The 20,383-nt window shown below is 50.3% G+C and overlaps 1 protein-coding gene across 3 annotated transcripts; it reads left to right on the top strand.

Annotated features, from left to right (window-relative positions):
* The first annotated feature begins 950 nt into the window (after window positions 1-950).
* Window positions 951-20,152, top strand: ANKRD13D (ankyrin repeat domain 13D). Of its 3 annotated transcripts, none has more exons than XM_066344293.1 (15): window positions 951-1,441; window positions 1,986-2,121; window positions 2,227-2,351; window positions 3,154-3,199; window positions 3,282-3,425; window positions 3,670-3,853; window positions 16,688-16,754; window positions 17,142-17,223; window positions 17,441-17,502; window positions 17,596-17,726; window positions 18,547-18,704; window positions 18,830-18,946; window positions 19,029-19,192; window positions 19,272-19,363; window positions 19,702-20,152. In XM_066344293.1, exons 1-15 carry the CDS (start codon window positions 1,352-1,354, stop codon window positions 19,913-19,915), a joined length of 1,812 nt encoding a protein of 603 aa, XP_066200390.1. In that variant the 5' UTR covers window positions 951-1,351; the 3' UTR covers window positions 19,916-20,152. The 3 variants fall into 3 exon arrangements, with proteins under 3 accessions (XP_066200390.1, XP_066200477.1, XP_066200563.1); XM_066344380.1 differs by having other exon boundaries at window positions 3,664-3,853; window positions 19,702-20,145; XM_066344466.1 differs by having other exon boundaries at window positions 952-1,441; window positions 3,664-3,853; window positions 19,272-19,387; window positions 19,702-19,837.
* The last annotated feature ends 231 nt before the right edge of the window (window positions 20,153-20,383 follow it).

Here is a 20,383-nt window from a genome sequence, read left to right as displayed (position 1 = left end):
TGGGGGGAGTGGGAAACTTCAAATCACAGTAGTTGCTTCTTTGTGCCTTGACCAGGCAAACCCAGGGTCTGGAACTGGCGACCTCAGCGTTCCAGGTCACTGCTCTATCCACTGTGCCACCGCAAGTCACGCAGCTCCAACTTCTAGATGAAACTATCTGGTCATATTATTGTACTAACAGACTGAGACCAAAGGGTCAGCCTTGGCCCCCAGCAAGACCAGGACCAGACCCCAGGCGAAGGCTGGAGTAACAATGCCAGGGCTCAGCCAGCGAGGCCTGTACCTTGGTTCCGGTGCGGGTGGAGGGGCCAGCTCTGATTTCGAAACTCTCCTTCCTCTCCTGATAACTACCAACAAAGGGCAGCCTCTGCAAAAGGGACCCATGCGGTGGGTGAAGGCCCTTCACAGCGCATAGTCCTCCACCAGGAGAGGTCTAGAACTAGCCAGGCCTGTTCCCCCCACGCCCCAGCACTCCCGTCCCTGACACCAGGGCCCTGGGGGGTCGTCTCCCTGTCTTACCGGGCCCAGTCCTGTGGTGCAGCTATCGCCAGACATGGCCCAGGTCCCTGGGGACAGTGCTTCATGGTAAGCCGGCCATCATTGAGGGGCATCTCAAAGGTGATGGAGGGTGGGAGCGAGCACCTCCCACCCCTCACTCGCACACACAAGCAGAGTGGGTACCCGTGGTGTACCCGGGTACGAAGCGGGCGGGGTCTGGGGCAGGAAGACCAGGAGGACTGCCGGAGAAATATGGTAACTAAGGGGCAACAGAACCGCGGCCCGCTGCGCGCGCAAGTCCCGGGGTTCTAGTCCCCGCCCCTCGCCGTGCCGCCCCACCCGGGACCCCCTCCTTCCTCTGAGGGACCCGCAAGGAGTTCTGCGCTGGGCCTGGGGCGCCCCCTGCAGGCCGCGGACGGAGCTGTAGCCAGGCCCCGCCTTCCGGACAGCCCTCCGCAGACCCTGGTTCCGGCGCGGCCGGGTGGAGAGCTGGGCCTGGCTTCTCTCTGGCGAGCGTCATTGCCACGCACGGCTGCAGGGCCGCGCCCCCGCCGGACCCCCGCAAGCGCGGGACCCGGTGCGGTTGCTATGGCTGTGGGTGGCAAGGGGGAGCGCGGCCCCACGCCCCGCCCCGCACCTGCTCAGCCCGCCCCCCCGGCCGGCGCTCCCCGCCCCTTGCGCCGCCGCCGCCGCCGGGGCTGCCGCCGAGGCGCGGGGGTTCTGGGGCTGCGGTGGGCGTAGTTCGGGAGCCGCGAGGACTCGAGGTGAGGCGGCCGCGCCAGGCCGAAGCCCAGGCAGGGCTGGACCGCCCTCGCCACGCCCGCCCGCTCGGGATGCAGCTCTGAGGCCCAGCATGGCCGGCCCGGGCCCCACCTTCCCGCTGCACCGGCTCGTCTGGGCGAACCGGCACCGCGAACTGGAGGCCGCCCTGCACAGCCGCCAGGTGAGGCCCGTCGGGCACCCGGGCCGTCCTCCGGGCCCTCCACCCAAAGCGTGGCCTCCATCCTGGAGGCCTCCGTCCCTGCTCAGCGCCGCAGCCGCTTCCCGGCTCAGCCTCCCCGGCCGGATCGAAGCCGAGGTGACCTGCCCCCCTCGCTGGAGCCTCTGGCCTAGGCTCCCCGGGCTGGGCCTCGCCCGCCTCCCCGCTTCATGCTTCATCTAGCCCCTGACCTCTCGCTGCACCACCTCTGAGCCAGGATGTGACCGAACAGTCCCGGTCCAAACTCTTGACGTCTGCAGCTCTGCCTCTGCCTGCCCAGGCCCCACCACTGGGCCCCCAGCTCTATCCCTGGAAGAACACAGGAGAGGTGGGCAGGCCCTTCACGCCTGCCCCTTCCCCATCCCCGCAGGGACAACCAGGGCATCGTTTGCCATTTCCCCTGCCTGTCTGCATTATTTCCCACAGGGACTCCCAACCCTGTTCAGCCCAGTGGTCTTAGCTCTGTCTCTCCCTACATGCCCGGTGTTGAGTGTCCCATCTCCCCCAGCACGACATTGAACAGGAGGACCCCCGGGGGCGCACCCCTCTGGAGCTGGCTGTGTCCCTAGGGAACCTGGAGTCTGTGAGAGTCCTCCTTCGACACAATGCCAACGTGGGCAAAGAGAGCTGCCAGGGCTGGGCAGGTACTGCAGAGGGCAAAGGGGTTCCCCTGAGGCTGACGCAGGGTTGATGAGTGACCAGGCCTGGGGCCATCAAGAGAGCGCCCCTCAGTAGCTTGGTGCTCCCAGTCCTGCAGGAGGCAGTCAGCACTGGGGACCCCGAGATGGTGCAGCTGGTGCTCCAGTATCGGGACTATCAGAGGGCCACACAGAGGCTGGCTGGCATTCCAGAATTGCTCAACAAACTCCGCCAGGTACGGCAGGGCACAGAGGTGTGGCCAGTAAGGAGTGGGGTGCCATGGGAGGGGGCTATGACAGACGGCATGGGGGTCACCTGGTCGTGCATGCTGTTGGTCCTTAGAAGGACACCAAGCGTCTACAGCAGGCTTTCCCAACACTGTCGTTAAAGTCCCTCTCTTTCGACCCTACTTCAAGGTCACATAGGAAAGAGAGGGGCACAGGCCCACCCGGACGGGAGTGGGCCCTTTGGGAGAAAAGCCTTTGCCGGCATTGAGGGGTCTCCTGGTGCCAGTAATCTCATCAGAAGTTCAGACCAAGGACTTCCTGGTGAATATAGATTTTCTGGAGGAAGAATTTCATCCGATTCCGCGGATGTGGCCTGGACTTCTAGAATATGCTTCTCAAAGTGCACAGAGTACGGAGGGGAAGTTTAGAGAGCCCACTACCTCCTGCCCCCCACCCTAGGGGCAGGCCTAGAGGGGGGGCCCTGTGCTCCCTTTACAGATAAGGATTTGGGAGCCCAAAGCAGGCAGAACTTCCCCCAGAACCCCACAGTGGGCCAGTGGCTGGGTTGAGACTGGCCCCCAGACCTCCAGATACTTACAGCCTGATTACTCGAAGAACTTTTTAGGGCCCCTCTTGCCCACCCTTTGCTGGGTGGGGTTTGGTTGTGGTGGGGGCATCACAGGGCCGTGGCAGTGCACCAGGACTTGCTGCAGGGCTGGGCTCCGAGAGGGGGGCTGCAGACAAGGAGCTGCCCAGACCCCTGGCCCCCAGCGCTAGGCAGGGCCCTGCAGGCGCTCTGGTTTCTCCCAGGCCCCCGATTTCTACGTGGAGATGAAGTGGGAGTTCACCAGCTGGGGTGAGTGGGGACTGCCCGGCTTTCCTGGGCCTGGGCTAGGGCCTTTGGAAAAGACCCCCAGTGACCTCCGCGCCCCCTGCAGTTCCCCTTGTGTCCAAGATGTGCCCCAGCGATGTGTACCGTGTGTGGAAGCGGGGTGAGAGCCTGCGGGTGGACACTAGTCTCTTGGGCTTCGAGCACATGACCTGGCAACGTGGCCGGAGAAGCTTCATCTTCAAGGGCCAGGGTGAGCTCTGGGGGACCACTGTGGGCGCCCGAGATCCTCCTGTGGCCTGGGAGGGCCATGCTGTCCTTTCTCTTCACTCTCCAGAGGTAGAAGCAGAGGTTGGGGGTGACGGGGACACAGGGGCCGAGGCTGTGCCCACTTAGCAGCAGGTGGCAGAGGGCACTCTGATGGCCTTACACCTATTGCCGAGGGCCTAGCACTGATTTGCCCTCCTCCTTACGCCCCCACCGGCTGGCAGAGGCAGGTGCCCTGGTGATGGAAGTGGACCACGACCGGCAGGTGGTGCACACAGAGACGCTGGGGCTCGCCCTGCAGGAGCCTGAAGCACTGCTGGCCGCCATGCGGCCCAGTGAGGAGCATGTAGCCAGTCGCCTCACCTCTCCTATCGTCTCCACCCACCTGGACACTCGAAATGTGGCCTTTGAGAGGTTAGTTGGGGCCTGGCCACGTGGTGGCAGTGCCCTTGAGGCTCCTGGTTCAGGCCTCTGGGAGGCTTGAGCCACTTGCGGAGACTACTCAGATGGGGAAGGGGAGGTCACTGCAAGTCCAGTGTCCCCAGCAAGAGTGGTCACCTGTGGCATCGTTCAAGCAGCCTGTGCATGCCTGTCCCTACTGGTAGCTGGCTTCCTGGGGAAGAAGCTAGGTCAGGGTGTGCCCAGTTTCTTGACTCCTGGCCTTGCATATTTTCCCATGAAAACAAGGCAAGCTGTGTGTGCCCAAGTTGGCTCCTCAGTTGTACAGCTGTGTCTGAGCCAGAGCGGGTAGCCCGAGAGCCTGACCCTTATGGGCAGATTGTTATTTCTATGACACAGATGCCCCCGTTCCAATAACAGACTTCAGAAATACTTGAAAAACCAGTTATATTATGATATAATTTTCACATACCACCCACTTTACCTATTTCAAGTGTACAATGCAGTGGTACATTTTTAATATATTCACAGATAAGCAACCATCACCACAGTCAATTTTAGGACTTTCATCACCTCCAAAAGAAACCCTGTATCCTTTACCCATCAACTCCCATCCTCTCATTCCTTCCCCCTAGCCCCAGGCAACGACTGATCTGTTCTCTGTCTGTATAAATTTGCCTGTCCTGGACACTTGCTATGAATGGAATCATATAATATGTGGCCTTTTGTACTGGCTTTCACTGAACATAATGTTCTCAAGTTTCATCCAACTTGTAGCATATAACTACTTCATTTGTTTTTATGGCTAAACACATTGTATGACTGTGGCACATCTTGTTTATTCACTTGTCCATTGCCAGATATTAGGATTGTTTCTACCTTTTGACCATTATGAAAACTGCAGTGTACAAATTTTTGTTTGGACACATATGTCTGGACATGGGTATCTATACCTAGGCGAGGATTTGCTGGGTCATGTGGTAACTGGATGTTTAATTGTTTGAGGAACTGCCTGGCTGTTTACCAAAGGGGCTGTAGCATTTTATATTCCCACCAGCAGTGTGGAAGACGTCCAGTTCTCCCCAGTGTGTGGGGTCCACTTTCTCCACATCCTCCCTGACGCTAACTGTTCGCTTATTTATTTTTGGGTTATAACCATCCTATTGGGTGTGAAGTGGTGTCTCATGGGGTTTTGATTTGCATTTCCTTAGTGACTAATGATGCTGAGCATCTTTTCACATGTTATTTGGCCATTTGCATGTCTTCTTTGGAGATACGTCTATTCAGATCCTTTGCCCATTAAAAGAAAATGGGTTATCTTTTTATTATTGAGTTGTAAGAGTGCTTTATAAATTCTAGCTGTAAGTTCCTTATAAGATACATGATTTGCAAACATTCTCTCCTATCCTGTAGGTTGTCCTTTCATTTCTTGATGGTGTACTTTGAAGCAGAGAAGTGTTTCATTTTCATGAAGTCCAGTCTGACTGTTTTTTCTTCCATTGCTTATACTTTTAGTTTCATATTGAACAATACTTTGCCAAATCCAAAGCAATGAAGTGGTTTTTTTTGTGTTTTTTTTTTTACAGAGACAGAGAGAGAGAGTCAGAGGAATAGATAGGGACAGACAGACAGGAACGGAGAGAGATGAGAAGCATCAATCATCAGTTTTTCATTGCGACACCTTAGTTGTTCACTGATTGCTTTCTCATATGTGCCTTGACCGTGGGCCTTCAGCAGACCGAGTAACCCCTTTGCTCTAGCCAGCGACCTTGGGTCCAAGCTGGTGAGCTTTGCTCAAACCAGATGAGCCTGCGCTCAAGCTGGCAACCTCGGGGTCTCGAACCTGGGTCCTCCCCATCCCAGTTCGACGCTCTATCCACTGCACCACCGCCTGGTCTAGCAGCAATGAAGATTTTCCCCTATGTTTTCTCCTGAAAGTTTTACCATTTTTGCCCTTATATTTGTGTCTTTGATCTATTTTGAGTTAACATTTATATATGGTGGGAGGTAAGGGTTCAGCTCCATTCTTTTGCATGTGGCTGTCCAGCTGTCCCAGCCTGATTTGTTAAAAAAGACTGTTATTTTCCAATTGAATGGTCAGGGCACCCTTGTAGAAGGAAAATCAGTTGACCATAGATGTATGGGTTTATTTCTGGACTCTTAATTCTGTTCCACTGATCTATATGTCTGTCCTGGTCCCAGCATCACACTATCTTAACTGGCATTGCTTTGTAATAAGTTTAAAATCAGAAAGTGTGAGTCCTCTAACTTTGTTCTTTCTCAGGACTGTTTTGGGTATTCTGGGTACCTTGCAATTTCATATGAATTCCCAAGTAAACTTCTACAGAGAAGTCAGGTGGGATTCTGGTTCAAATTTTCTTTTTTGTTTGTTTGTTTATTCAGTTAGAGAGGAGAAGCAGAGACAGACTCTGTGCCCGAGGCAAGGATCCACCTGGCGAGCCCACTAAGGGGCGCTGCTCTGCCCATCTGAGGTGTTGCTCCATTGTTCAGCAACCAAGCTCTTCTTAACACCTGAGGCAGAGGCCATGGAGCCATCCTCAGCATCTGGGCCAACTTGCTCCAATTGAGCCATTACTGCAGGAGAGGAAGAGAGAGAAAGAGAGAGAAAGAAGTGAGAAGGAAAGGAGTAGAGAAGCAAGGGGCACTTCTCCTGTGTGCCCTGACCAGGAATTGAACCCGGGACATACATATACCAGGCTGACACTCTACCACTGAGTCAACTGACCAGAGCCCTAGTTAAAAAAATTTTTTTTTAATTTTTTTTTTTAAGATTTTATTTATTCATTATAGAGAGGGGAGAGAAAGAGAGAAGGGGGAAGAGCAAGAAGCATCAACTCCCATATGTGCCTTGACCAGGCAACCTCAGCGTTTCCAGGTTGACGCTTTATCCACTGTGCCACCACAGGTCAGGCTCAAATTTTCTTTCTTTTTTTTAAATTTTTTTTTTATTCATTTTAGAGAGGAGAGGGAGAGACAGAGAGAGAGAGAGACAGAGAGAGAGACAGAGAGAGGAGAGACAAAGAGAGAGAGAAGGGGGAGAGGAGCAGGAAGCATCAACTCCCATACGTGCCTTGACCAGGCAAGCCCAGGGTTGCGAACCGGCGACCTCAGCATTTCCAGGTCGATGCTTTTATCCACTACGCCACCACAGGTCAGGCAGGCTCAAATTTTCAATCATGGTTTTCCAACTATGGATTCCCCAGCTGCTATTGGTTGAATCCATGGATTCAAGGGGCCAACTGTCATTAAATTTGCAGGAGATTCAAAAGTTGTACAGATTTTCAATTGCATGGGAGCTGGCACCACTCACCCTCATATTGTTCAAGGATCAACTGTACACATTTTGCACTTATTTATTTATTTATTTATTTATTTATTGTATTTTTCCGAAGTTAGAAGGGGGGAGGCAGTCAGACAGACTCCCGCATGCACCCAACCAGGATCCACCCAGCATGCCTGCCAGGGGGCGATGCTCTGCCCATCTGGGGCATTGCTCCGCTGCAATTAGAGCCATTCAAGCGCCTGACGGGGAGGCCATGGAGCCATCCTCAGTGCCCCAGCCAACTTTGCTCCAGTGGAGCCTTGGCTGGGGGAGGGGAAAAGAGAGACAGAGAGAAAGGAGAGGGGGAAAGGTGGAGAAGATGGGCGCTTCTCCTGTGTGCCCTGGCTGGGAATCAAACCTGGGACTTCTGCATGCCAGGCCAATACTCTACTACTGAGCCAACCGGCCAGGGCCACACCGATTTGTTTATTTACTTTTAGAGATAGGAGAGAGAATGAGAAGCATCCACTCGTAGTTTCTTCACTTTAGTTGTTTATTGATTGCTTCTCCATGGGTTAGCCAGGGGCCCAGTCAAGCCAATGACCCCTTGCTCAAGCCAGCAACCTTGTGCTCTAGCCAGCGACCTTGGGATCGTGGCAATGATCCTGTGCTCAAGCCAGCCACTGCGCTCAAGCCAGAGACCTTGGGGTTTTGAACTGGGGACCTCAGCATTCCAGGTTGACACTTGACCCACTGCACCACTACCAGTCAGGCCATTTTGCACTTCTTTTGATAAATTTATTTTAAGTATTTTATTCTTTTTGATGCTATGATAAATGAAATTGTTTTCTTTATTATATATTTTAATTGTTCGTTGCAAATTTATAGAAAGACAATTGATTTTTGTGTATTGATCTTATATCCTACAACCTTGCTAAACTCAACTCACTTTTTAGTTATAATGGATTTTAGTCAATTTTTAAAAAAATTTTTTCCATTGATTTGAGAGAGAGAGGAAGGGAGCTGGGAAGGGAGAGAGAGAAAGAAAAAAGACGCATCAACTCTTTGTTCCACTTAGTTCCATTTTTAGTAGCACATTCATTGATAGCTTCTCATATGTGCCCTGACCAGGGATCGAACCTGCAACCTCGGTGCACTGGGCAACACTATGCACTGAGCCACTCAGCCAGTGCTGTTAGTGGATGTCTTTGGATGATTATTTGTAAGACTATGTCATCATAATATAGTATAACTTCTTTCTTTCTAACCTGGATTTCTTTTATTTCTTTTTCTTGTCTAATTTCTTTTACTAGAATCTCCAGTAACATATTGACTAGAAGTGGCAGGAGCAGACATCTTTGTCTTGTTTCTGACCTTAGGGGAAAAGTATTCAGTCTTTCACTATTAAGTGTGATGTTAGTTATGGGTGGCCTTTATCATGTTGAGGAGGTTTCTTTCTATTCCTACTTTGTTAAGTGTTTTTATCATGAAAAGGTTTGAATTTTGTCAGATGCATTTTTCTGTGTCTATTGATAGATCATGTAACTTTTAAAAAAATTCTATTGATATATGTTATATCAATTGATATTCATATGTTGATCAACCTTGTATTCCTTGGATCATTCATGGTGTATGATTCTTTTCATATGTTGTCATGTTTGGTTGGCTAGTACTTTTTTTTTTTTTTTTTTTTTTGCAGGGACAGAGAGAGAGTCAGAGAGAGGGATAGACAGGAATGGAGAGAGAAGCATCAATCATCAGATTTTTGTTGCGACACCTTAGTTCATTGATTGCTTTCTCACATGTACCTTGACCGGGGGCTTCAGCAGACCGAGTGACCCCTTGCTCGAGCCAGCAACCTTGGGTCCAAGTTGGTGAGCTTTTTGCTCAAGCCAGATGAGCTAGTACTCAAGCTGGTGACCTCGGGGTCTCCAACCTGGGTGCTTCCACATGGCCACCCGACACTCTATCCACTGCGCCACCACCTGGTCAGGCAAGGCTAGTACTTTATATTCATATTAATAAGGGATATTGGTCTGTAGTTTTTTTGTTTTTTTCTTGTGATGTCTTTGTCTGGTTTTAGTATCTGGGCCTCATAGGATAAGTTAGACAGTATTACTTCCTTATCTATTTTTTGCAAGAGTTTGTGAGTAATTTTTTCTTTTTTTTTCTTTTCTTTTTTTTTTTTTTTTTTGCAGAGACAGAGTCAGAGAGAGGGATAGACAGGGACAGACAGACAGGAACGGAGAGAGATGAGAAGCATCAATCATTAGTTTTTCATTGCGCGTTGCAACACCTTAGTTGTTCATTGATTGCTTTCTCATATGTGCCCTGACCGTGGGCCTTCAGCAGACTGAGCAACCCCTTGCTGGAGCCAGTGACCTTGGGTTCAAGTCGGTGAGCTTTTTGCTCAAACCAGATGAGCCTGCGCTCAAGTTGGCGACCTTGGGGTCTCGAACCTGGGTCCTCGGCATCCCAGTCCGACGCTCTATCCACTGCGCCACCGCCTGGTCAGGCTGGTATTAATTCTTTAAAAAAATATTTTTTATATATTGATTTTAGAGAGAAGAAGGGAGAGAGAAGAGAGAGAGAAATATTGATTTGTTGTTCCACTTATTTATGTATTCATTTGTTGGTTCTTGTATGTGCCCTGATGGGAGATTGAACCTATAACCTTGACCTATTGGGAAGATGCTCTAACCAACTGAGCTATCAGATCAGGGCCTAATTCTTCTTTAAACATTTGGTGGAATTCATTGGTGAAGTCATCTGGGCCTGGGCTTTTCTTTGTGGGTAGTTATTTTATTACCACTTCAATCTCTTTACTTGTTACAGGTATACTAAATTATTTTTGCTTGAGTTTGTTTTGGTAGTTTTTGTCCATTTCATCTAAATTATCTCATTTGTTTGGGTACAATTGTTCATTGTTTTTTTGTTTTTGTTTTTAAGTGAGAAGAGGGGAGGTAGAGAGACAGACTCCCATATGCGCCCTGACCAGGATCCACCTGGCAACCCTCATCTGGGGCCGAATCAACTGAGCTATCCTCAGCAACTGAGGCTGCTGCTTGGACAAACTCAGTAGCCAGGGGTAGAGAGAAAGAAGGGGCAGAAGGAGGGGAAAAGAAGCAGATGGGCCTGACCTGTGGTAGCGCAGTGGATAAAGCGTCGACCTGGAAATGCTGAGGTCGCCGGTTCGAAGCCCTAGGCTTGCCTGGTTAAGGCACATATGGAAGTTGATGCTTCCAGCTCCTCCCCCCTTCTCTCTCTCTGTCTCTCCTCTCTCTCTCTTTCTCTCCCTCTCCTCTCTAAAATGAATAAATAAATAAAAATTAAAAAAAAAAAAAAAAAAAAAAGAAGCAGATGGTCACTTCTCACGTGTACCCTGATCAGGGATTGAACCCAGGACATCCACCTATGTTCTATCCACTGAGTCATCCAGCCAGGGCCTTATTGTATTTTTTTTTTATTAATTTTAATGGGGTGACATTGATAAATCAGGGTACATATGTTCAGAGAAAACATCTCTACGTTATTTTGACATTTGATTATGCTGCATTCCCATCACCCAAAGTCCAGTTGTCTTCTGTCACCTTCTAACTGGTTTTCTTTGTGCCCCGCCCCTCCCCCAACCCCCTCCCTCTCCTTCCCCCCACCCCGTAACCCCCACACTCTTGTCCATGTCTCTGAGTCTCATTTTTATGTCCCACTTATATATGGGATCATACAGTTCTTAGTTTTTTCTGATTTACTTATTTCGTTCAGTATAATGTTATCAATGTCCATCCATGTTGTTGTAAATGATCTGATGTGATGTCATCATTTCTTTTTTTTTTTTTTAACTTTTTTTTAAATTTTATTTTATTTATTTTTTACAGAGAGTGAGTCAGAGAGAGGGATAGACAGGGATGGAGAGAGATGAGAAGCATCAATCATTAGTTTTTCATTGTACTTTGCAACACCTTAGTTGTTCATTGATTGCTTTCTCATATGTGCCTTGACCGCGGGCCTTCAGCAGACCGAGTAACCCCTTGCTGGAGCCAGCGACCTTGGGTCCAAACTGGTGAGCTTTTTGCTCAAACCAGATGAGCCCACACTCAAGCTGGCAAGCTTGGGGTCTTGAACCTGGGTCTTCCGCATCCCAGTCCGATGCTCTATCCACTGCGCCACCGCCTGGTCAGGCCGATGTCATCATTTCTTATGGCTGAGTAGTATTCCATAGTATATATGTACCAAAGCTTTTTAATCCACTCGTCCACTGACGGACACTTGGGCTGTTTCCACATCTTCACTATTGTGAACAATGCTGCCATAAACATGGGGGTGCATTTTCTCTTTTCAAACAGTGCTATGGTGTTTTGGGGGTATATTCCTAAAAGTGGTATAGATGGGTCAAAAGGCAGTTCGATTTTTAATTTCTTGAGGAATCTCCATACTGTTTTCCACAGTGGCTGCACCAGTCTGCATTCCTACCAGCAGTGCAGGAGGGTTCCCTTTTCAACACATCCTCGCCAGCACTTACTCTGTGTTGTTTTGTTGATGAGCGCCATTCTGACTGGTGTAAGGTGATATCTCATTGTGGTTTTAATTTGCATTTCTCTAATAATTAGTGATGTTGAGCATTTTTTCATATGCCTATTGGCCATCTGTATGTCCTCTTTGGAGAAGTGTCTATTTATTTATTTCGCCCATTTTTTGATTGGATTGTTTTGTCTTCCTGGTATTGAGTTTTACAAGTTCTTTATAAATTTTGGTTATTAACCCCTTATCAGACGTATTGTCAAATATATTCTCCCATTGTGTAGTTTGTCTTTTTATTCTGTTCTTATTGTCTTTAGCTGTGCAGAAGCTTTTTAATTTGATATAGTCCCATTTGTTTATCCTGTCTTTTATTTCCCTTGCCCGTGGAGATAAATTGGCAAATATGATATATTGCTGCAAGAGATGTCGGAGAATTTACTGCCTATGTTTTCTTCTAAGATACTTATGGTTTCACAGCTTACGTTTAAGTCTTTTATCCATTTTGAGGTTATTTTTGTGAATGGTGTAAGTTGATGGTCTAGTTTCATTTTTTTGCAGGTAGCTGTCCAATTTTCCCAACACCATTTATTAAAGAGGCTGTCTTTACTCCATTGTATGCTTTTACCTCCTTTGTCAAATATCAGTTGTCCATAGAGTTGTGGGTTTATTTCTGGGTTCTCTGTTCTGTTCCATTGATCTATATGCCTGTTCTTATGCCAGTACCAGGCTGTTTTGAATACAATGGCCTTGTAGTATAACTTGATATCCGGAAGTGTGATACCTCCCACTTTATTCTTCCTTTTCAAGATTGTGAGGCTATTCATGTTCTCTTTTGGTTCCATATGAAGTTTTGGAATATGTATTCTATATCTTTGAAGTAAGTCATTGGTATTTTAATCGGTATTGCATTGAATTTATAAATTGCTTTGGGTAATATAGACATTTATTGTATTTTTTTATAAACCTTTTTATTTCTGTAAAATCAGTAGCGATGGCCCTCGTTCATTTCTTATTTTAGTAATTTGAGTCTTGTCTCTCAGCCAATCGAGCTAAAGTTTGGTCAGTTTTATTAATCTTTTCAAAAAACTAGCTTTTGGTTTAATTGATTTTCTCTATTATTTTTCTTTTTTTAAATTTTTTTCTTTATTGATTTTAGTGAAAGAGGCAGGGAGAGGGGAAGAGAGAGAGAGAGAGAGAGAGAGAGAGAAACATTAATCTGTTCTTGTATGTGCCCTGGCCAGGGATTGAACCAGCAACCTCTGTGCTTTGGGACAGTACTCTTAACCAACTGAGCTCTCTGGCCAGGGCTTTATTTTTTTTCTATTCTATGTTTTAGTAATTTTTCTCTAATATTTATTATTTCTCTTCTTTTGCTTGCTGTGGATTTACTGTGTTCTTTTCCTAGTATCTTAATATGGAAGGTTAGGTTATTGATTTGCAATTTCTTCTTTCTTAATACAGTCATGTACAACTATGAATTTCACTCTAAGCACTACTTTAGCTGTGTTCCATACGTTCTGATATGTTGTATTTTCGTTTCCATTTATCTCAAAGTGTTTTCTCATTTTCCTTTTGGATTTATTCTTTGATTCTTTTGTTATTTAGGAGTTTGTTGTTTGCTTTCCACATATTTGTGTTTCCCAAATCTTTTTTTCTGTTATTGAATTCTAATTTCATTCCATTGTGATTGGAGAGCATATATAGTATGACTTCTCTCCATTAAAATTTTTAAATTTTTATTGAATTTATGGGGGTGATAATTGGTTAATAACATTATATAAAGTTTCAGGTACACAATTCTATAATACATCATCTGTATATTATATTGTGTGTTCACTACCCCAAGTCAAGTCTCCTTCTCTCCTTTAAATTTATTTATATTGATTTGAAGAAAGAGAGAAAGGAAGGAAGAGGGAGGGAGGGAGGAGAGAGATGAGAAGCATCAACTTATAATTGCATCTTCGTTGTTCATCAATTGCTTCCTCATACATGCCTTGACTGGGGGGCTCTAGTGAGCCAGGGACCACTTGCTCAAGCCAGCGACGTTGGACTCAAGTCAGTGAATTTGGGATCATGGTTGATGATCCTGCACTCAAGCCAGTGACTTCGCACTCAACCTGGCAAGCCTGTACTTAAGCCAACAAGCCCATGCTCAAGCATGGTCCCAGAGTTCTGAACCCTCTGTCCACTGTGCCACTACTGGTCAGTCTGCTTTTCTTATGGCCCAGCACATGGCCTTTCCTAAAGCGTATTCCATGTGCACTTGAGAAAGAAGTATATTCTGTTGTTGGGTGGAGTGTTCGAAGGAAGTCTGTTCAGTCTAGTTCATAGGACTGTTCAAGTCTTCTCTTTTCTTGTTGATCATCTGCCTACTCATTCTCTCCGTTATTGAAAGGGAGGTATTGAAGTCTCCAACTATTATTGTTGAATCAAGCATATTTTTATTTTTAACTTTTTTTTTTTTGTTTTTTTTTTTTTGTTTTTTTTTTTTTTTTTTTTTTTTTTTTTTTTTTCTCATTTTTCTGAAGCTAGAAACAGGGAGAGACAGTCAGACAGACTCCCGCATGCACCCGACCGGGATCCACCCGGCACGCCCACCAGGGGCGACGCTCTGCCCACCAGGGGGCGATGCTCTGCCCATCCTGGGCGTCGCCATATTGCGACCAGAGCCACTCTAGCGCCTGGGGCAGAGGCCACAGAGCCATCCCCAGCGCCCGGGCCATCTTTGCTCCAATGGAGCCTAGGCTGCGGGAGGGGAAGAGAGAGACAGAGAGGGAAAGCGCGGCGGAGGGGTGGAGAAGCAAATGGGCGCTTCTCCTGTGTGCCCTGGCCGGGAATCGAACCCGGGTCCTCCGCACGCTAGGCCGACGCTCTACCGCTGAGCCAACCGGCCAGGGCTATTTTTAACTTTTTATTATGGAAAATTTCAGACAAATAGTAGAGAAGAGAGAATAGTATGATATACTTACCACCCAGCCTCAACATTTATCAGCATTTTGTCAATCTTCCTTAATCTTTATTCCCTGATTTTTTTTTTTATTCATTTTAGAGGAGAGAGAGAGAGAAGTGGGGAGGAGCAGGAAGCATCAACTCCCATATGTGCCTTGACTGGGCAAGCCCGGGGTTTTGAACCGGCGACCTCAGCGTTCTATTCCCTGATTTTTTTTTTTCTTTGTATTTTTCTGAAGCTGGAAGTGGGGAGAGACAGTCAGACAGACTCCCGCATGCGCCCGACTGGGATCCACCCGGCACGCCCACCAGGGGCAATGCTCTGCCCACCAGGGGGCGATGCTCTGCCCCTCCGGGTGTCGCTCTGCCGCGACCAGAGCCACTCTAGCACCTGGGGCAGAGGCCAAGGAGCCATCCCCAGCGTCCGGGCCATCTCTGCTCCAATGGAACCTTGGCTGTGGGAGGGGAAGAGAGAGACAGAGAGGAAGGAGGGGGGGGGTGGAGAAGCAAATGGGCGCTTCTCCTATGTGCCCTGGCCGGGAATCGAACCCGGGTCCCCCGCATGCCAGGCCAACGCTCTACCACTGAACCAACCGGCCAGGGCCTATTCCCTGATTTTTTAAAAAATATTTTTTTTATTTATTGGATTTTAGAGAGAGGAAGGGGGAAAAGAGAAACATCAATTTGCTGTTCCATTTATTGATACATTTCTTTTTTTTTTTTAAGAACTTTTTATTTTTTTAATTTTATTTATTTTATTTTTTTTACAGATACAGAGAGAGAGTCAGAGAGAGGGTTAGACAGGGACAGACAGACAGGAACGGAGAGATGAGAAGCATCAATCATTAGTTTTCCGTTGAGTGTTGCGACACCTTAGTTGTTCATCGATTGCTTTCTCATATGTGCCTTGACCATGGGCCTTCAGCAGACTGAGTAACCCCTTGCTCGAGCCAGAGACCTTGGGTCCAAGCTGGTGAGCTTTTGCTCAAACCAGATGAGCCCGCTCTCAAGCTGGCGACCTCAGGGTCTCAAACCTGGGTCATCAGCATCCCAGTCTGATGCTCCATCCACTGTGCCACCGCCTGGTCAGGCTGATATATTTCTTGGTTGATTCTTGTACATGCCCTGACTAGGGATCGAACCTACAACCTTGGTGTTTGGGGATGATGCTCTAATCGACTGAAGTAGCCAGCCAAAGCCTGGACTGTTTTAAAGCACATCCCAGATGGCATATCCTTACAACGGTAGATATTTTTGCACATGACTCTAACAGAAGGTTTCTTTATTTTATTTTTTGTGACAAGGAGAGGGACAGATAGGGACAGACAGACAGGAAGGGAGAGAGATGAGAAGCATCAAGCCTTCATTGTGGCACCTTAGTTGTTCACTGATTGCTTTCTCATATGTGCCTTGACCGGGGGGACTACAGCAGACCGAGTGATCCCTTGCTCAAGCCAACAACCTTGGGCTTCAAACCAGTGACCTTGGGCTCAAGCCTGCGACCATGGGGTCATGTTTATGATCCACACTCAAGCCAGCGACACCATACTCAAGCTGGTGAGCCCATGCTAAAACCAGTGACCTTGGGGTTTCGAACCTGGGTCCTCTGCGTCCCAATCTGACGCTTTATCCACTGTGCCACCGCCTGGTCAGGCTCTTTTTTTTTTTTTAATTTTTATAAAAGGTTTTTTAACATTTATTTGAGAGAGAGGAAGGGAGAGATAAACATTGATTTATTGTTTCACTTATTTATACATTCATAGGTTGATTCTTGTATGTGCCCTGATGGGGAATCGAACCAGCAACCTTGGACTATTAGGGCTATTGGGCTCTTAGCACCTGCGCTAGGGCTAAATAAAGATGCTTTTAAACTTATCCCCAACACCATTATCATACCTAACAAAATTAACAGCAATTCCTCAGTACTTTCCAGTCCCCAGTCCTTGTTTGATTGCCCCAGAGGTCTGGGCATCCTCTTCCAGGCCCCTGCATATATCACAGTGAGGAGGCTCATTGAAGGCAGTCTTTGGAAGGGAAAGCTTTGGCTAGGGTTGGGGGGTGCAGATCCTCATGGGCTCCTCCTGTTTGGTCTGTTTCAGGAACAAATGTGGCATCTGGGGCTGGCGGTCTGAGAAGATGGAAACCGTGAGCGGCTACGAGGCCAAGGCAGGAGAGGCTGGTGGTGGGGGCTGGGGTGGGAGACAAGGGCCGGGAGCTCCCCTGCTTCTCTACACCCATCCTTGTGGAAGGAGAGACAGAGGAACCTGTGGGCTCTAGAAGCCTGGCGCGGCCATGGGGGGGCCTGCGCACCCAGCCCCTGCTGCGCATGTAGGGTCCCCCACAGCGTGGGCCCCCACGGAGGCACCAAGATGGAACAACCATTTCCCCTCATTAGTGACTCCCTTGGGTCTGGACCCTGTCACCTCCTCCCCTATGGGGAATGAGATCTCATCTGTTCCTGGGGCCAGCAGGACTTGGGGCCTGTGCTGGTGAGGCTGAGTGTGAGGAACAGGCTCTGAGCCCCCCGTCCCCCCGTGACCCCCTTTTCCCCAGGTTTACAGTGCCACAAATGTGGAGCTGGTGACACGCACGCGCACGGAGCACCTCTCTGATCAGGACAAGTCAAGAAGCAAAGGTAAACCCAGGTGCGCCTGCCTGCCGCCCAGTCATATCATGTGGTGGGGTCACCCTGGTCTGAGGGGGCCAGAGTATCCAGGACAAGCTGGGAGGTCACCCCATCCCATCTGCTCCATCTCCCACCTGACAGGAGGCTCTCAGGGTGGAGGGAAGGTGAGGACAGTCTGGGGGCAATGGCCTGACATCCTCTTAGGGGCCCCCACGCTTCTCCTTAGGGGGGAAGACTCCGTTCCAGTCCTTCCTCGGGATGGCCCAGCAGCACGCCTCCCACAATGGGGTGAGCTAGGCCTGGGGGCGGGGGCGGGGGGCCTCTGGGCAGGGCCAGGCAGGCACTGTCCTGAGCACTAAGCTGGGTCCTGGGGCCCCCCAGGCCCCTGTGCAGCAGGCAGCCAGCCCCACCAACCCGACAGCCATTTCCCCCGATGAATACTTTGACCCCAACTTCAGTCTGGAGTCTCGGAACATCGGCCGCCCCATCGAGATGTCCAGCAAAGTGCAGAGGTGAGGTCCAGGGGCTCACTGGGGACTTCACATAGGTTCCTGTCACATAAGTGCCCACCAGATTGGGGGCCCTGCTCACTCCGCTGACTTCCCTCTCAATTCCACCCCATGGGGACAGGAGCCGGGTCTGTCTTACCCAGGAGCATCAGCCCCCAGCTTGGGGTTTGGCCCAGAGGACTGGTCACTCTTCTTTGGTGAATGAGTGAATGAATGGGCAGGTGGCACCACCCATGCATTGTTTCCTGTTCATTTTAATGAGCACTAGCTGAGGGTCCCCTTAGAGAAGACTGGGAAGGGCCCACAGCTCTACCACCTCCTGGTGTGTGGCCTGAAGAACTGTCTTCCCCTCTGAGAGTCCGATGTCCTCAGTAAATGAGAAGTCACACTTTGCCATCTTCTCCTGAGTTCTTAAGAGCTGTGACATAGAGCTATGACGGGCCCAGCAGTCCTGACCCATGGGCTATGTGGGACCCAGAAGTACTGCAGGGTATGAGGCCCTGGCCAGCTACAGGCTGTGGAGGAGGACAGGGCTGTGGATGAGGCCCACTGAAGCCAGCAGCCCAGCCTTGCCCTCATCTAGATGAAGTGAGCTGGCACAAACCACCCTAGGCTCCAGCCTGGGCTTGGGTGGGGGCAACTCAGACCCTAGGGCCAGAAGGACACCCCCTCCTGTGGGAGGCAGGCAGGGGCAGCTGAGTGGAAAAGAGGGTACCCCAGGCCAGGTGGAGGGCAAGAGTAAAGGCAGGTGTCCAGAGTGGGCGGGCTTTAGCAGAGGGACCACCAGAGGTTCCTGACCCACATCCTGTGGTTGGCTGGGCAGATTCAAGGCAACACTGTGGTTGAGTGAGGAGCACCCACTCTCCCTGGGTGACCAGGTGACGCCCATCATTGACCTGATGGCCATCAGCAACGCTCACTTTGCCAAGCTGCGGGACTTCATCACCCTCCGCCTCCCCCCTGGCTTCCCCGTCAAGATTGGTGAGAGGGTGGTGGGTGAGCAGAGGGCCTCAGGCAGCTCCAGGGAGGGGGGTGGATGTGGCCACAGGGCCAGACACAGGTGGACCTGTGGCTGCAGTGGCTCAGGCTTGGCTGTCTCTTCACAGAGATTCCCCTTTTCCATGTGCTCAATGCCCGCATCACCTTCAGCAACCTGTGTGGCTGTGATGAGCCCCTGAGCTCGGTGTGGGTGCCGGCCCCCGGCTCTGCTGTGACCAATTCAGGTAGTTCTGCAGAGGGAGGGTGCCGCATGGCTCGCTGGTGTCTGAGTCCCGGGGACTGAGCGTGGCCTTTCCACTGCCCCAGGGAGCCCCTTCCCGTGCGAAGTGGATCCCGCGGTGTTTGAGGTGCCGGAGGGGTACAGTGTGCTGGGGGCGGAGCGCAGCGAGCCCCTCCGCGACGAGGATGACGACCTGCTGCAGTTCGCCATCCAGCAGAGCCTGCTTGAGGCGGGCACGGAGGCGGAGCAGGTGTGGTGCGCGGGCAGGGCTGGGCCCCGGGGGTGGGCAGGGTGGCAGAGGTGACAGCGCTGGGCTCTGGCTGCTGCAGGTGACTGTCTGGGAAGCCCTGACCAACACACGGCCTGGCACCCACCCTCCCCCACAAGCCACAGCCTATGAGGAGCAGCTTCAGCTGGAGCGGTGAGGTCCTCTGGGACCTAATAGGTTCATGTCTCAGCCCTGCCCTTCTTCAGGGACCCAGCCAGCAGGTGGGGATGGGGGTAGGTAGCAGGGAGGTGCTGGTCCCAGGACCCCATGCCCTCTTCAAGGTCACCTTCCATCGGCATCACTGCCCACCACGGAAGGCAGCACGTGGGATGGGAAGACAGGTCCCCCCACCTGGCCTCTTCTCTCTGGTCTCCCAGGCCCCGCTACCCTGTGCTTAACTTTGTCCTCAAAACCACGTCCCAGCCCTTGGCCTCCTCCCCCCGGCCTCAGTACTCAGCCGCCTGCTCTCCCTCTCGCACCTGCCCTGGAAGGGCCCTCCAGGAAAGCTTGAGGATGTCCGCGGAGCCCAGGGCCCCAGGATCCCCGCACAGGACGCCCCCAGCCCCAGCCGCCCCAAGCTTTGAGGAGCAGCTACGCCTGGCCCTGGAGTTGTCCTCGCGAGAACAGGAGGAGCGGGAGCGGCGAGGGCAGCAGGAGGAGGAAGACTTGCAGCGGATCCTGCGCCTCTCACTCACAGAGCACTGAGCTCTGAGCACTGGTCCGCGCCCCTGGGAGGGCTTCCGGGCCACGCCCCCACCCGCTTTTGTAATTTATTTATTTATAAACTGTCGGCTGCTGAGTTTGGGGCCTGGAGCCCAGGGGGGTGGGCTTGCATTGGAGACCAAGATGGAAATAAAGAGACCTTCAGCAGCAGGCTTGCTCTGCTCAATAGGGGGGGTAAACTGAGGAGCGACACTGTGGGCAATGGCCTCAGACCTCAGTTCATATCCTGGCTGCGGCCCCTTTAGCCTCTCTCAATCTCAATTTATTTTTTATTTTATTTTTTTACAGAGACAGAGAGAGAGGGAGGGATAGATAGGGACAGACAGGAATGGAGAGAGATGAGAAGCATCAATCATTAGTTTTTTGTTGCAACACCTTAATTGTTCATTAATCGCTTTCTCATATGTGCCTTGACCATGGGCCTTCAGCAGACTGAGTAACCCCTTGCTG

The sequence above is a fragment of the Saccopteryx leptura genome, chromosome 1 (genome assembly GCF_036850995.1).
Source record: "Saccopteryx leptura isolate mSacLep1 chromosome 1, mSacLep1_pri_phased_curated, whole genome shotgun sequence".
Lineage (NCBI taxonomy): Eukaryota > Metazoa > Chordata > Mammalia > Chiroptera > Emballonuridae > Saccopteryx > Saccopteryx leptura.
Note: the sequence above shows the minus strand (reverse complement) of the source record. Positions and strands in the feature narration are given on the sequence as shown.

What these genes read in the sequence shown, in the direction of transcription:
- ANKRD13D (XM_066344380.1), top strand. Translation starts at nt 1,352, where the DNA reads ATGGCCGGCCCGGGCCCCACCTTCCCGCTGCACCGGCTCGTCTGGGCG. An exon ending in CCGCCCTGCACAGCCGCCAG is followed by an intron (nt 1,442 to 1,985) that starts GTGAGGCCCGTC and finishes CATCTCCCCCAG; the next exon opens with CACGACATTGAACAGGAGGA. An exon ending in GAGCTGCCAGGGCTGGGCAG is followed by an intron (nt 2,122 to 2,226) that starts GTACTGCAGAGG and finishes TGGTGCTCCCAG; the next exon opens with TCCTGCAGGAGGCAGTCAGC.